At 38.4% G+C, this 16424-nt stretch overlaps 1 protein-coding gene across 1 annotated transcript in view; it reads left to right on the top strand.

The window, feature by feature from the left end:
• FAM185A (family with sequence similarity 185 member A) overlaps nucleotides 1–14590 on the top strand; it is a 36732-nt gene extending 22142 nt beyond the window's left edge. Inside the window, exons 6-8 of the mRNA XM_053978927.1 lie at nucleotides 2706–2801; nucleotides 5098–5232; nucleotides 14341–14590. Coding sequence (XP_053834902.1) covers nucleotides 2706–2801; nucleotides 5098–5232; nucleotides 14341–14456 — 347 coding nt within the window. The 3' untranslated portion in view covers nucleotides 14457–14590. The remainder of the gene's footprint in view (nucleotides 1–2705; nucleotides 2802–5097; nucleotides 5233–14340) is intronic.
• The last annotated feature ends 1834 nt before the right edge of the window (nucleotides 14591–16424 follow it).

Here is a 16424-nt window from a genome sequence, read left to right as displayed (position 1 = left end):
TCTGTCATAACCATAAAATATGTATTGTCTCCATTACTATTCAAGTATTTTATCATATCAGCCTATGCTTCTTAGCATAGGGTCATTTTTCATTGATGAAATATTTATTTATCTAGATTTGGGCACTCTTTGGGTTTTTTTTAAAATCCATTTTCCTTTCATTTCCCTTTATTTGTTAAGTTAGAGATAGAAACTTTAAATATCATCTTTATGGACTTTGCAGAAGTGATGAACAATTCCATGTTTCTTGGTATTCTTAACTGTATCTACACACTTGTATTTAATATCATATCTGTACCATTCATTGCATAAATAATATTCAGTTGTTTCCATAAAATATATTTTGTGTTACTTCCATAGGTCAAAGCTTAACACTTGTTTACTGCACAGTGTTGTAGTGCCAGGTTTAGAGTTTGGTTAGTGCTGCCAAGCTTCTTGGTGGTTTTGAAACTCTGCTGAAGTTTCTTCAGCCATAGGAAACTTTGTATTAGTACAAAGGTACTCTGGGAATCAACATCTGGCAAGTCATCCTCCCAAAACAGTGTTCCTCAATGGAAAAGTGTTCCATTTCCCTCAAGATTGTTTTTGGCTTTCTTGGTAAATCTGTGCCTTGATGAGCCTGTCCCTGCTGCCCTCCTCCTGCATCATTTTTTTCATGTTGATGCCTTTTGCAAACACAATCCAGTCTCTCACAAAACAGGAATTCTTTTTATTTTAACATTTATTAATTGAAGATCTAGGAAAGAACACTTTGTTTAGTCTTGCAGATTCACAAAAGTTATCTTTCTGCTGGGAAGAATCTCACAGGAGCTGCTTTTGCATTTGAGAAGTGGGAAGAGAAAGGTTCAGTCGTCCCTCTAAAGCACCATCAGCTGGTGGTATATGGACTATTTGTAGTTGTTCTCCCTGGAGAGAGCTGCTGTTCTGTCACAGGAGACTCTTCTTTCTTCCTAGAACAGATAAAGGAACTTATTATAGCTTCTCTTTAAAGCAGAAGAGTCAAAGGCTGGATGTTTCCTCTATCTGTTGCCAACAAAATCTCTGTCAAGGTTATGTGGAGTTGGTAATTGGCTGTTACTAAATTTGATGGGGAATATCTGCAAAAACAGCTTTTGCATGAAAACTTCTAGAGATCACTGCTTAAAACATGCATTTAAAAGGTTGATGCATGCCAAATTTTCCAGTTCGAATGACTTTAACTTTTTAACTGAGAACCTTTTATAAAAATCAACAGTTAAAATCAATGTTTCATTTTCACTTAGACAAGCAAAACTCTTCATTATTAATGAAGAGTTAATTTTCTTTTTTCAGATTTCAAACAGACCTTTAGTACAAAGTCTTGAAATGGCAGAAGCATTCACATCCAGTCCTAGTCATTAATGTTTTCTTTTCAGTCAAAGCTCTTCTCAGTTTCTCAGCTGACTAAGTATGGATTAGCTGGGTTTTTTTGATTACTTTCCCTTCCAAAGAAATCAGCTTTAGCTGTGGGATAAAGATTCTTTTCTATGTTTTTGCTGTTGTAAGCAATGCACTGATCTTTGGCATCTGTGCTTGAAACCTGGGATCAGAAAACTCCAGATGAGTTTACTTAGAGCTAAACTGTATGGCAAGCATAAAACGTTAATATGAGACATCCTTGTTAATTAATCAGGTTCATTCTCTCATTAATGCTTGTACTTTTTAAAATGGGAAGTTTCATTCAAGTTTTTTTAGCTACTTCTAACAGTTTGACAGTTGGGTTTTTTCTATGCATATTCAGAAACCAGTCTCTATAAGTGTCTCAGGATTTCTTGCCAATACTTTAATTTCTACCATTGTCTCTAAAAATACCTCTCAGTAACTGCCTTTTGCTCGTGTACCAAGGTAATTTTTTATGCTCCTCTAGATTTTTTTAATAATTTCTTTGCAATTCTTATTAGGTATAAACTTGTTTAGTAGTTTGAAAGTGAACTCTTTGGGACTTCACTTAATATTATGGAAGTCTATGTATTTAAAATTGGAATACATTGCAAATAAAGACTACTCAAGTGTACACTTAAAGCTTCTTAAAGACTTTCTATTTGTAAAAATGCTTCTTCTCAAAGTTTTATGATCATAAATTTCTGGTAATAGGGTATAGAAGAAAAGTTAAGCTTCTCTATTCCAAGGCACAGAACAAATGTTGTTTTCCTGCACATACTAAACATTTGTTGATAATTCAGATGTAGTGAATCAGACTTTACAAAGCCTGTGTTCAGTTATTCTGTGTGACAAGATGTTGCAGTGAACAGCTGCTTGGTTTTTGCATGGGGTAGCTTTCCTAGGTAAAGTTCTCCCTGTGCAGAATCTGAGCAAATGAACTCTTTGGGAAACTAAAGGATACCTTAGTATTCAAGTTTTGTGCTTGATTTTCACACAAAGATAAAGACATTCCTGTAGAAAGATGTGCAGTTGGGCCCTTGGAGATGTGGAACAACTGCAGAGCTACAGCCTGAGGACCAGTGTGTGCCCCCGTTCTGGAGTGGGGAGATATGGAGTGGGGAGATAGAATAACAGGTTTCTAAAAAAAAAAAAAAATTCTAAGTGAAGATTGACAGTCTGTAAATTATGATACTTCTCAAACACAGAAGAATTGATAAAAATCAGTTTGAGGTATAAAGAGATTCTGTCAAATGTTTACTTAAAAAGAGTGAATAATACACAAGTTCTTTTCCTTTGTTTTTTAGATTCGTCAGATGGAAGTCTAAAAGCTTCTACATATCATGGGACAATAGATGTTTATGTCAGTCAATTAAGAAAAGTGGATCTGAAATCCCAGAAAGGTTAGCAAACTAAAACAAATATTTTTTTGTGGCAGATTTTGATGTAAAAGAAAAGGAAATAAGAGTTTGTTTTGGGGCTTATCTGTCTTTAAAAAATAGTTTGTGATTGTTATTTACTTTTTATTTTTGCATCATTATTGGAAGATGTCTATAAATACTTAAAATACAATAAGCTCTGTAAGGGACAAGAAGACTTAAGATAGATTAAATGTGTTTGTGTTTTTCAATGTTTTTCTTTTTTTTTTTTTCCCCTGGCAATATGCCCAGCAGAATTCTGTACAGTTGACTAGGGTTACAGTGTTCCTTTGCCTTAAGCACAATTTTCTCCATGATGCTGTATGTGCAGTGATAACTGACATGCATACATTTATTTTTCTTGCCTTCTGACTGAAATGTCCTACTATGAAAATTTGAGGGCAGAAAAACCAAGATGGGAGAACCTTACATTACCGTTTTCCTTCATTTTCTCTTCTGCTTACTCACTAAAATTTCTCTTCTTAGTTAAAAGCTCACACCTAAAGTTGAATTCATAGTTTTGCCATTCTGAAGATATGATACTGTAAGTTACAGAGTCCTGAATACATCTTGTTAATCCTAGTTTGGAAAAAAAAAAACCACCAAAAAACCCAAAATGCAAACAAACAAACAAATCCCAAAGAAGTCAAAACACACCACAGTATTTCTACACTTGACTTTAATGACATGTCAAACACTTCAGGTAGTTTAAGCATGGTATTTGGTCCACTTCTGTCTCCTGTGAAACAAAGCCTGTGCCCTGTTAAAACCTAACAGTTACTCAAAATGGGACTCATGGTGTCAATGAATTGAAATTGTGCATCCTTCTGTACAATCTACTTTGGCTTCATTAGTGCAAAGAAGTTTATTTATATTATTTCTTGCTTACCTTTTGTATCACTTATTTTGCTAAGTTAATATCTCTTTGAGCTAGAAGAAAAGAGGAATGTATTTAATAAAAGCTAATTAACGTTTTCAAAATATTTTCTACCATCTCTTTGGCAGCACAGTTTAGTAAAGGCAAAGTTGAAGTTCTGTTTCTGTTTACCCTGTAAATTCAGAATAACTGCTGACAGCTGCAGTGTAGAAAATGTCCCATTTGTGATAAATGAGCTGCATGTGTGTTGGTTTTTATGAGTCATCACTGAGCAACTCTCCAAAGAGGACCCAAAATGAAGACCTTTTCCCTTTCTTATTCTAAGACTTTTGTGTATCCAGCAAAATGCAGGCCTAAATTATACTGGAAGTTATTTGTTCATCAGAACTGTCACAGGCAAGTGATTCTGCTGTGTCTAAATTGCTTAGCTAGGGTTGCTTTCTGGTGCTTCTTAGCTGTTTTTCTTACCATGTTCTGCCTAACATCTGGGATGTATGCAAGGAAACTTTTATGTTCTTCTAAAGTGATTGTTGAAATTGAGCAAAAACTAAGGAGCACATAAAAAGGAAATGTAATCTGAATTTCTCAGGTTTTTGATCTAATGTGTAGGAGAGCTTTCAAACTTTGTGACTGAGTTATTCCAAAGATGACTAATGTGGGCAGCTTGGGGGCCCAGTGTCTGCCTTTGGTCTGATGCATAGATGCACATATCTGGGGAAGCAGAAGTCAGAATTTCTGGTCTTAATCTCAAAGTAGAACTATTCAGGCCACCAAAGCTGCAATTTTGCTACTAGTTTACATTTTAGTGATGCATAGTCTAAACTGGTTAGTCAGTTTTGAGACTGCATCTGTTGGAGGATGTGAACAGCTGGCCCTAAGCAGTAAAGCAAAGACAATTGCCAGTTCACAGTGAGCAGCAACTCCTCCTTCCAGAGGAGCAATTCTTTCATCATGTGCCACGCAGTGACTGAGTTATTTGTCAAGTCTGATGCCCTGTCCTTGCTCTGGAATGTCAATATGCAACTAGAAGATGAACTTAAATTCATAATACCTGTGAGATCTATCATATTTGCTTCACTTGATCCTTCCTATAATAAGATCCTCTACCAAAAGACATTGCTTGAAGTATATGTCACTATTTATTTTCAAGTCTGTGAAGGCAATACTGCTATACCACTTTCTACATACTCTGTAGAAAGATACCTTCATTTATCATAAACATTTGTCCTTTCATTTATCCTTTCAATGACCAAAAAAAAAGAGGTTACTGTTTCTGAAGACTTTTAAAAAAACCCAACCAAGCACAACCAAATGATGGTTTGATTCAAGTTTGTGAAATAATGGACTATTTCATGCTTTGATCTCAGGGTTAAACTAACTAGCTTTCACTTAAAATTATACCAGGTTCAATTACAGTCAAGGTACCTGCATCTCTCAAAGCCTATCTAGAGCTGTCTGGAAGAAAAGTGGATGTGAGCTCAGAGATCCAGTTAAAAGAAACACAGAGTGCCTCCAAAGACGATCATGTAACTCTAAGTGGTAAGGCTTACTAATCTTGGCTCCCAATAAATGTCTGTCTGGCCTAAGTCAAACACATCTACATTTCTTTATTAGTTTATTGCCCTTGGCAGCTGCTTGTTTAATCTGCTTCACGTTCAGATGTTTGCTTGTGCTGTTGTACTCCCCATGTTACTGGATGACTTTAAAATTTTATTTGGTAAATGACTTGTGAATGTAATCAACTTCTTCTAACAAAAGTCTTAGAGCCAAATTCCCCCTTAGCATTAGTCCAATGAATATGTGGGAGATAATCCAGGGCTGAATTTGACCCATTGCTTTGTTGGCTTAGAAAGTCACATAGACTTTCCTAGGCAGTCTATTAGATTAAAAATATAACAATAATTTTAAAAAATCTGTCTGTTTCTGAGTCAAAGGGGGAAATAACAGGGGTATATGGCATATTTATAAATGCACAGTAGTGCAGGATAGGCTGAGAAATGATGGGTGGGAGATGAGAAGAGCAGAAGAAGCTGGAGGAATAGAGAGAGAAAGAGTACATGGAAAAGTACCTGCAATTACTGGAAGTATTCTTGTAAGGCATTTAAAATTGAACTTAGAATCCAGAGTCTTGCTGTTTCCTGCTTTAGAAACCAGTCATACAATTCACTGTCAGGGTGTGTATTTCCCTCCCCCACTCCAGATGTGGCTATCTAGAAGTTAAGGCTGTTGCTTTTAGCAATTATTCAGTTTACTCTAGAGAAAACATTAACTTCATGTGTCTGGGGGCTCCAGCTTTATGCTTGAACGTGTTATGTCAGTGTGACCTACTGTAATAGCAGATTGGGTAAGTTTGAATTTTAAAAGAAAATATGCATAAAAACTCTTTTCCTCCCCAATGTAAGATGGAGATCTCAGAGTTAGGAAAACACTGGAAGTGTAATTATATAATTTTAGTATGTAGCCTGCTTATATATCTCTTCCTGCCTAGGAACAGTAACTAGCACTTAAATTTAATAGTGGTTATTAAATACAGTTTCTTTAAAAACCATAATTAGAAGTTGTCAGGCTAGAAATCTGTGGAAGGACCCCAGATTCTAGCAAGACTCGGTGTAATGAATTACCTCAGCAGTAAAACAAGACTTCTCAGTGAATAAGGACCACCAGCCAATCAATCATCTTGCCACTTTGGCAACATTAAAGATAAGAGTGGTGTTTCAAGTATACACAGCTGAGTGACTTCTCTGGTTTCACAGCCCAGCCAGTGTTTATGTGGGATAGTCATCACTGAAGCAGATGCAATTTTTCAACCCACTGTTCTGTATGGAAATGATCTTGGCACTTGAGGCCAAAAGTGACTCTGATTAGTTAACTCTCAAATATACACATCCCAAAGGCAAAGAAATCATCAAGAATTATGCAAATGCAACAGCATTAGGGCAGTGATTATCAGTTGTTTAAAGAACTTACAGCATTACGTAAAAAGGGAGATACTTCCTGCTTCTATTTCTCTTTACCTTACAATGTATTCTTTCTGCACTTGCCCCCTCACTATCAACAATTGCTTCTTCCTAAAGGTGATATTTGGTAATTTTCTTGTATAAGTAGATTCTCAAATAACTGAAAATCATTTAATACAATTTCTGTATCCTGGGAGCATTATTCACTGTTGAAGTTTCAGGTACAAGGTCCATAGCTGTCCTGCTGTTGTGACTGAAGAAAGGTAAAATAGAGAGTGAAGAGGGGCTTTGCCAAGTGGTTTAAAAACTGTATCACAAGAGCATGGCAGTTTAGGAGTTTTATGCTTTTGAGTTCAAAGATTAGTTTAAAAACAGATGGTTTTTCAGAAAATCCGGTTCTCATGTGAATAACACAGGAACTGTGACCTTTTAGGAAGCTTTACTTGCCTCTGGGAATATTTGAAGGTGTTAGAGAGAAGGCTGTCCAGTGGGAAGACAGGGCAGAGTTCTGTGACTTGGGTAAACATACACTTACTCCTGCACTTTCCTGCTCTAGGAAAGCTTTCCCTACTGCTTTAGAGGAGTTACCATGTACACCATCAGCCCCCACTTCCACACTGAGGGGGGAGTCAGTACACTACAGCCCCACAAGCACTCACATCCAGGGTTTTGCCAGCTAGCCAAGGAATAGAGTGGGATTTAGTGCAAGCAAGATGATGGAAGTCTGGAGTGAGTGCTCTAGAGACAGAGGGATGAGAGTATCAAAATGGGTTTGCTCTTTTAGGAAAAGAAGGGACTTTCCTGCAAAATTGAGACACTTGCTGAGAAAGGGAGGGGAACTAGAGAGCAGTGACAGGGAGTTTTTGTTCTTTGAAGTAATTTGCAAGGGCAAGGCATCTGTTTCCACTGGCATCAGTAGGTAGTCTTGAAAGCAGTATGTATGATATAATGAAATGTTACAAAAACAGAGTTCATGCTAAGCACTGGTCCAGCTTCCATCAGTGGAAGTGTTTGGCTGCCTTTAGAGTGCTTGAATAATTACAGTAATCATAGTAATCATTGTGATCATGTCAAGGTGTTCTTTCTTTTCCCTGGCGAGAAGAGAAGCCCTTGCTGCTCAATGTCTGCCTTCTCCCTGTCTCCAGGTGTGCCTGTGTTCTTTAATCTTATGCCTATGGAGGTAATTAGCTATAGGTAGTACATGTGGTAAAAGAAAGAGTAGCAGGCTAAAAAGTGTTAAGTATTTAAGCAGAAAATGAACTTAGGAGACTGTTATGTCAAAGGGGTTGCAAACATATTGAAGGTCAAGGTTAAAGTTCATATAATTTTGATTTACATGCTTTTTAGGCAATTTTTCAGTAAGTTAAGTTCAAAGTACAAGGAAAGGAACAATTACTTGTGTAGTCCTAATAGGAGCAATATTTAAATATCAGGAAACAACAGTGTTGCACCATTGAAAACAAACAGCAAATTAACATGATTTTTCTGTAAAACTCAAAATAATCCTTTGGCTTTACATGGCATTAGTAATCCTTTGCTGGAATGTGTCCAGTTTTGAGTACTGTGCTTCAAAACTGTAGAGTCTCTAAAGGAGAGCATATGATCAGAGTCCTAAAATCACAATTAACAAGAGAAGACTGAAAAGTTCTGATTTTATCTCAAAAGAGAAGACAAAGAGAAGATGCATTTTTCTAGTACATACGAAGTTGCTACAGAGAAATATAGAAATAAATTGTTCTGTCAACTGGCAATAGGACTAGAAATTATAACTTGACCTTATGGTAAAGGAAACGTAGCTAAATAGCAAGGCAAACTTCCTTGTAGCACTTGTCTGGGGAGGCAGTAGGACTGTCAGTAGTGCAGGTTGTGAAGACCAGGTGTTGTGAGCATCTCAGACCAAATTCAGTGCTTCCTCAGGAGAGGCTTGCAGCCCTGTTTTCTCTTGTCTCAGGTTGCTGTGACCATCTGCTCCCACTCACTCCACAGTAACAAAGGAAGGTTATCAGGCATGTGGGTGGATGGGGACTAAATGAAATGCAGCCACTGGACACACTTCAGCCACTTTGGTTACCAACTTGTGTGTTGACCACTGTGAACTTGCTGGAAAAATTCTTGCAGTCATTCAGAGAATTTGAATCCTTATAGCAAATGGTGTCAATTTCCAAACCTGATAGTCTGGAAAATAAACCATGTAAATCTCATCTCTAAGTGATGCCAGGGACTCACCTGATTTTGGGTGATTCTCCATCCCTGCCCCAGTTCTAGTGCCAAGTGCCAGGGATTCTCCATCCCTGCCCCAGTTCTAGTGCCAAGTTCATATCCAGCAGCCTTTCACCTGATGCCATCTGCTTGGTGCTGAGTAATCTTTTAACTTTGCAGTCACTTCATCTGGTTTGCAGCAGCTGTGTGAGTTTCCATGGTAAAAGTCCACCATGTCCCAGGTGCTCCTCAGAGGCTGTGGATGTTTGTTGTTGTTACTGTGTCTCCCTGTTTTTACCTTCTCAACTATCAAACCTCTCTGTGTTTTTTCTGTCCTTATACAAAGACCATATGCTTTGGGAGTTGCAGTTTTTTCCCAAGTCGAGATATACTTATTCGCAGTTGTCAACATGACAACAATTGCAGCAGTTAACAGGACTTTTAGGTTTTGGTACTAATCCCATCCTGGCTACAGCACATGTTAACTTATGCCTTCCCTTAGGTGTGTATACTGGACATGCAGAGGAAATCCCCCATTGACTTCTCTAACTCCTTTTCCCCTGTGAAAATTTTCACATTGCCTCTACTTTATGGGTTGATCATTCTTTTAATACTGCAGAACTTCTTAGCTGGCCATCCTCTTCTTGTGCCTCTGGAGAGTCAGCCTGTCTGTAATTACCAGATGCCTTTGAAAAGATGGACATTGACACTACTGTCCTATCTCTGACTTTTCAGGTTTCTCTTACTAACATGCTTCAGGTCTTCTCATCCTGCCTGGTTCTCCCCATAGGTTGTGGTGAGAAGCACCTTCCTCCTTACAACAATCATTCACTCAGGCATGCACTGAAATATTACAACTTTCACATCTGCCTGAAGTTCCCTGCTGGAGCAAAGGGGATCTAGACAGATGTTTCCTGCCATCAGGAATAATTACTTCTCACTGTTCACTCAGTGGTCCCTCATACAGTAGTACTGGGAGAGCAGCCTGTGGAATGCTGTAGCCTTCCCTTTAGGATTGTTTTAAAGCCAGTGTGCCAGAGGGGGCTGACTGCGTGAGTCTCTTGTACCGTGCACAAAGCTTTATGGATGGATGTGTTTGAGAGTCTTCATTATGAGAAATTCTGTATTGTTTACTCCAAGGTAATGTCTGTGTTTTTAGCTGCCTGGAGTTCAAAGGTTGAACACAAACACAGCTGAAGGGGCAGTGAATAACATGAGACAAGCAACTTGCCTTTAAAAGGGAAATAACTGAAAGAGCTTGTATTATGTCAGTCTGCTGAAACTTCAGGTTTTATCTGAAGCTTACCAGCTGCCCAAGTGTAGAGCTTTTTCTCCCACTGTGCAGCTGTCTTGGGTTTGTTGCAGTCAGCATTGCAGTTCTGATCCCAGGAGTAACACTATCTGCTGTCATGTGCCCCCCCCCCCCCCCCGTTTACTCTGTTCTCAAGGCACTTCAGAACTTTCCTTCTTTCTTAGAAGCAGTTTTTATTGACCCTTGGCCACTAGAATTGAGTGGGAAGAGCTTTGTTTTATAATGTCCCTCTACACACTGCCCTCTGTAAAGCCTTGATCCTTAAGCAATATCTTAAAAAAAATAAACAAAGACCCAGGTTGTATCTGGAAAAGATTACATTCCTTCGAGTCAAATAGAAAGTTCATCCAACTTTTATTAAACACATTAGATGAGATGCTATCCTACAGATTTTTATTGGTTTCAGCTTGCATTCAACTCAAGCTGTTCACAGCCTTTTGATATATACCACAGTCCTAACACTACCAATGAGCAATGCTTAAAATATGATCCTCTTCTTGTGTTTTGCGGTATGAAAATAGAGCTCTTAACTTCTCCAGGCTCCAGGAAGGCAAGTAAATAAACAGTCAGTACTTGACTGTAAAGTTTTGCAAAGGTGTTACCTTCTTTTAAACACCACACACTGGGGAGGGGGAGAAAACACAACCTTTTTCCTGGGCTTTAGAGGCATACACATACAGGTATACACATATAATGGTGTATCTGTCCTCTCCTGAACTCATGCTGCTGTCTTGACTGGTAGGTTTTGAAATTAATCCCCCCCCACCACCTCCTCATTCTCAGTCCAGGAGGCTGTTTGCTTTTGTGATTTAATCAAGCTACTAAAGTCTTCCTCAAAATCCACTTAGGTTCTCATGGTATTCAGAGTACGAGCAGTGAGTACAGTTAAGACCGAAGCGGTCATCAAAAGGTCTCCAGCTAAACCTTGTTGCTTGATTAGTGCCTCATACATAAAGTAATTTAAATATAGGAAATAACTTTGAACTTCCTACTAGTGATGGGCTTAATAACCTTAATATTTGCCTCACAGGCAAATTTCCAGAAGTATAAGGAACAAAACTTTTTTCTATATTCACATAGCAAAAACAAAATGAGAAACAGAGCTCAGACAGCAACTTGGCTTTACAATGGCTTTAGTAAATTTGTTCCTGTGTTCCCTAAACTCTTCTTTAACTTTTTTACCAAGGTGTAAGCAGTGCATGAAACCATTTACAGCACTGATTCTGTGCTTCAGTGTTTGTTTCTTGTACAGAAGTACAAGCCATAGTCACAAAAACATGAGAGAGAGGAACTGGGACCAAGCACTCCAATATCCACTTTCTGGAAATATATTTCTGCCCTGCATTAATTGTGTCCTCTCTCCCTAGGAGAAAAAGCTGTATTTTTAGTGTTCTACAGCTCTGTTAAAGGATCAACTGAAATTTTCCTTTATACTTCTTTGTTGGTTCAATTTCTTGTCACCTGGAGGCTGTTTCCTGTTTAAAAACCAGACTGATGATATGTTTTAAGTGCTATCTATGCTTAAAAGACTCTGGTTTAATTTTTGTTCTATACTCTCTGATACAATACTATTGAAAATCAGTGATTCAGGAAAGCTTTGAGGAACTGAACTTTCAAATTTTAACAGATTCCATATACAACACATTTGTCCAACTTGGTGATTCATCACAGATTTAAGTCTGCAAGTTCGATGATGAGTAGAGGTCTGTGGATTTTGTTTTACTGTAGGAATGATACTGACACTGAGTGTGGTTGAGACTGCTGCTGTCTGGAGCAATGAGGAGTGCAGAAATTGTACCAGGACATCCCCTTGGAGACACCTGAAGGCATGTTGTAGTCTGATAACAAGGGACACTGAAGTGACTCAGACATTGTTGGAGTCCTGTGAGATCTCTGTGCTTCCAAACCATACCTCAGCCTATTGTGAATTGCTGTGGGTTTGGCCCTTAACTTAAATCAATCCCGCTTAGAGCTGCTAAAGCACTGAAACACTATTGAAAAGTTCTGGCACTTAGGCCTGAGTTGTGGAAACCAATGCAGTGATGTCAGTTGGAGTTTTGCCACTGTTTTTGCTGTGGCCAAAATTTAATTTCAGCTGTGTTACAGAGCAGAGCATGTTTGCAAAATTGGTTCAGAATCTGCTTGCCTGCCATCCCTCGTGTTATTCCAGGCTCAAATTATTCTAAACTTAGAATTCACACAGTTAAATGAACACTAAAGTAATAATAAATGATATTTTGTGAAGATAAACCAAAGTGAAGGTTGATCTTGTGATAAAGGCACTGGTTTGGGATTTTAAAGATCCCAGTTTAATTCCCAATATGGACACAAATCTTTTGTATAAATTTGGAAGGTCACTTATTCTCTCTTGGCCTCAGTTTCTTAATTATAAATGAGACTGAGTTGAACTCTTTTCTTTTTTATACAGTGAGCTTTTCAGAGCGTGACTGTGAATACAAAGTGTATGTGAAACATGTAAGAAGACAGATACCTCATGGTTGTGGGTTTTTTTTAGGCCATTATTATAAAGAAACAGTAATAGTAGCGAAATGTCCAGGCATCTGGACAATCAGGTCTTACCATGTCTCTTTTCAGTGTTTACAATAACAATTAAAATGTTTGAAATTACTCAGTACCTCATGTAGAGTCATGGTTTAACCAGAACTGGCTATTGAGTACCAAGCATCACTCAGTCCCCACCAGTGGGATGGGGGAGAGGAGCAGAAAAGTAAAAGTGAGAAAAGTCATGCTTGGGATAAAGAAATTAAGACTTTGATGGATAAAGCAAAAGCTGTGCACACAAGCCAAGCAAAATAAGGGATTCTTTCACTACTTCCCAGGGCAGGCAGGTGTTCAGCCATCTCCAGGAAAGCAAGAATGTATCTCGTGTAACAGGTACTGGCTCAGACAAATGCCATCACTCTGAATGTCCCCTGATCCTCTTTGTGCCAGCTCTGATACAGAACATGACACCATACAGTTCAGAATATCCCTTTGGTCATTTGGGGTCAGCTGTCCTGGCTCTGTCCCCTCCCAGCTTATTGTGCACCCCCAGCCTCCTCACTGGCAGAGCAGTATTAGAAGAAGAAAATGTCTTGATACTCTGAAAGGTCTACTCAGAAATAATAAATTTTATATTGGTTGGTTCATCCTAGCTACTATAAAAAAAATAACCCTATCCCAGAGAAAACCCAGTACATGTAGGGTTTGTGTGGCAAGGTTGCTGGGAGGGACTCTAGGTCTGGCTTCTGTTAGAAACTGCCAGAAGCTTCCCCTGTGTCCTACAGAGCCAGTGCCAGCCTGCTCCAAGATGGACCCACCACTGGCCAGGGTTGAACCCATCAGTGATGATGAATAACACAGTTAAAGAGGAAAAACCCTACTGCACACCAGCAGCTGGAGAGAGGAGGGAAAGTATGTGAGAGAAACAGCCCTGCTGATGTGCCCGACAGTGCAGAAGCAGGGGCAGGAGGTGACCCAGATGCCAGAGATTCCCCTGCAGCTTGTGGAGGACTCTGTGTCAGAGCAGGGGAAGAGCATGAGGAGCTCTCCTCCTGCAGAGGAAGGAGTGGCAGAGATAATGTGTGAACTGACCAAAACCCCCATTCTCCATCCCCCTGTGCCTCTGGTGGGGAAGAAGTAGAGAAATCAGCAGTGAAATTAAACCTGAAGCAAAGGGAGGGATAAGTGCAATATGTTTTTAAGATCTGGCTTTATTTTATTACCCTTCTGTGAGTTGATTTGGAATAAATGAAATTAATTTTTTCCCAAGTCAAGTGTGTTTTCTCTGTGACAGTAACTGGTAACTGAACTCTCCCTGTCCTTATCTTGATCCATGAGCCTCTTGTTATATTTTCTCTGGCCTGTTCATTTGAGGAGGTGACTTTGATAGGTACCTGACAGCCAACCAGGGTCAACCCACCATAACACATTTCTTAGCTTAGAATAAAAAGTGCAGTACTATATAATAAAAACCACTATTCTGTTGTAAAGATGTATTATGGGAAATTAGATAAATGCAAAAAAACTGTATCAAGAAGGAATTGTCTCTGCTAAAAGTACACAAATTCTACCAAATAAAAGTGTTATAAGTGCTCCCAGGGAGCTTGGAAAAAAATGACCATGTGAAGATGATATGTTTACTGTGTCAAATTAAACTAAGACAACTCTCTTTTCCAGGTCACATGAATCAAAGGGATGAAACAGACAAATGGATTAAGGCTGACACACAAAATGGCAAAGTGTGTCTTAAAAGCCAAAGCTGGATCCAGTCTGTCAAGCTGAAGAGTTCTTAAAGGTGAAATAAGCCAAAGAGATTAAATCAAGAAACCACAAGAAAGGAACATTTCCGTAAAATTATGAAACTTTTTGGATTAATATTCTTAATATAAAAGAGAAACTATTAAAAATTGAGAGCGTTTTAACCCAAGATTTGCTTGTGACAGTGCTGGTGCTAAACAGTCTGGTTTACTTTTACTGCCTTTAGGAATGAGATGATCTTATGTATTCAGAATTTATATAAGTTGACCCACTTACCGTATCAGTTTGAAAGCTGGTAGCTTTCAAACAAAAGTTTGGAGTTGTCATTTAAAAATAAAAAAAGCATTTTCAACACTTCCAAGATGACATGCTTTGCAAGCTCTGTTATACTTTTAAATTAAATGTCTCAATACTGTGGGAATTCTGCTAGTTTATGTGAAATGCAGAGAATTTTCTTCAACCAATTTGTATCATGGATAGGAAAAAATCACTTTTAGTGTGGTTCTTATGTGGTCTTTTCATTTGGTGTTTGAACCCTGAGCAGTTTCTGCCTGGGCAATGGGTACTTTCTGTGTAAAAATACTTCTGTGAAATGGCAGAACTTGCTCTGTGTCATCCTGAACCTCTGGTTTGTGGCTAGAAAGAAGAACTCCAGCTATGTCTACCACTGCTCATCTGCAAAGAAAAGCTTTTAAAAGAAATAAAAGTACCATGGATCTGGCTGGTTTCAAGGAGGAACACTCCTCCAACTGGACTTCAGGGGAGAGTCCACCTGAATATTCCCCTGAAGGAAAAGCTGCCATAGAAAGGAAGTGTTGCCCTAGTGACTGAGAGCTGGAATCTCTTTGTTTGCTCTGTCTGCAGTGACAGAGCCCTGTCCTGCAAGGCTGCCAGGCAGCTCTTGGAGGCAGGAAGGCAGAGAGGGAGGTGGGGGGAACAAGTGGGTCTGCACAAGGGCAGGCTCGATTTTTGTGGGGGGTTCTGTGTCACTGTAATACAAACACACAGTAAAGCAAATGGAGCTTTTAAAAGCCTTTCCGTGCATCTCTATGGCACCTTATAAAAGCAGTAGTGAAATTTGTGTTTTAAGCTGAAATATCAGAATCCTTGCCAGCTGAGGAGATGGCAAGGAGAGAGAGAGAATTCAGACTGTCAGCTCAGGCTTTAAGTTTTGTATCTATGTGTATGTTCTTTAGGTCCTAATGATACATTATGAAATTAACTTCTTTGCCACAGGATTCCCCAGGAGATATAATTGCCCCTTGCCTAATGGACTTCAAGAGTCAAGGGCAGCATATCTACTGTAATTCAGGGTGGTTAAAAACTCCACTTCCTGTTTATTGTTGTGTGTATTGTTTGTTGGGATGAGGTGGGCACTGATGCATATGACAAATTATATGTATTTTTAATATAAACACTAATATATAAAACATTTCTAATAGTATTACTAAAGGTAATACTAAATTATTATTTATTAAAGGTAATACTAAAGTATTATAAGATATTAATTATTATTATGCTTTTAAAAGTTACAAAATTAATAAATTATAATGGTTTTGGATATGCAGAAAAATATTTGAAACTAGTGATTTCTATGCCCTGCTGCAGTCAGAGTGAAAAAGCACCTCAAAATTCACATCACATGAAAACACAAAAACAGTCTAGTTGGTACTTCACAAGATTGAATCCATTTAATGGTCCCATTATTCACCTGAAATACAAAGCCTGTCAGCCTCTGAGATTAAGGTTGTGGTTTTTGAGACTGCTGTATCAGCAATTTAGGGGAGAATATATTTGGGGAGAATATATGAAAGCATGTTATTTGTTCCATATTCAAAAGAGGGCAAACTCAGACTTTGAATTCATTAATTTTCTAAATCTAGCAGGAATTAAACATCAGACTTGTTAGTTACTTACTTAAAGAAGTTTAAATTAGCCAGTAGAAAAACTGTGCTACCACTAAAGCTACTGATTATATTCATTCCAAGCTAATACATGTTAAG

This window comes from Vidua macroura, chromosome 5 (genome assembly GCF_024509145.1).
Source record: "Vidua macroura isolate BioBank_ID:100142 chromosome 5, ASM2450914v1, whole genome shotgun sequence".
Classification (NCBI taxonomy): Eukaryota; Metazoa; Chordata; class Aves; order Passeriformes; family Viduidae; genus Vidua; species Vidua macroura.
The sequence above is the reverse complement of the archived record's forward strand: the minus strand, read 5'-3'. Positions and strand labels throughout refer to the sequence as shown.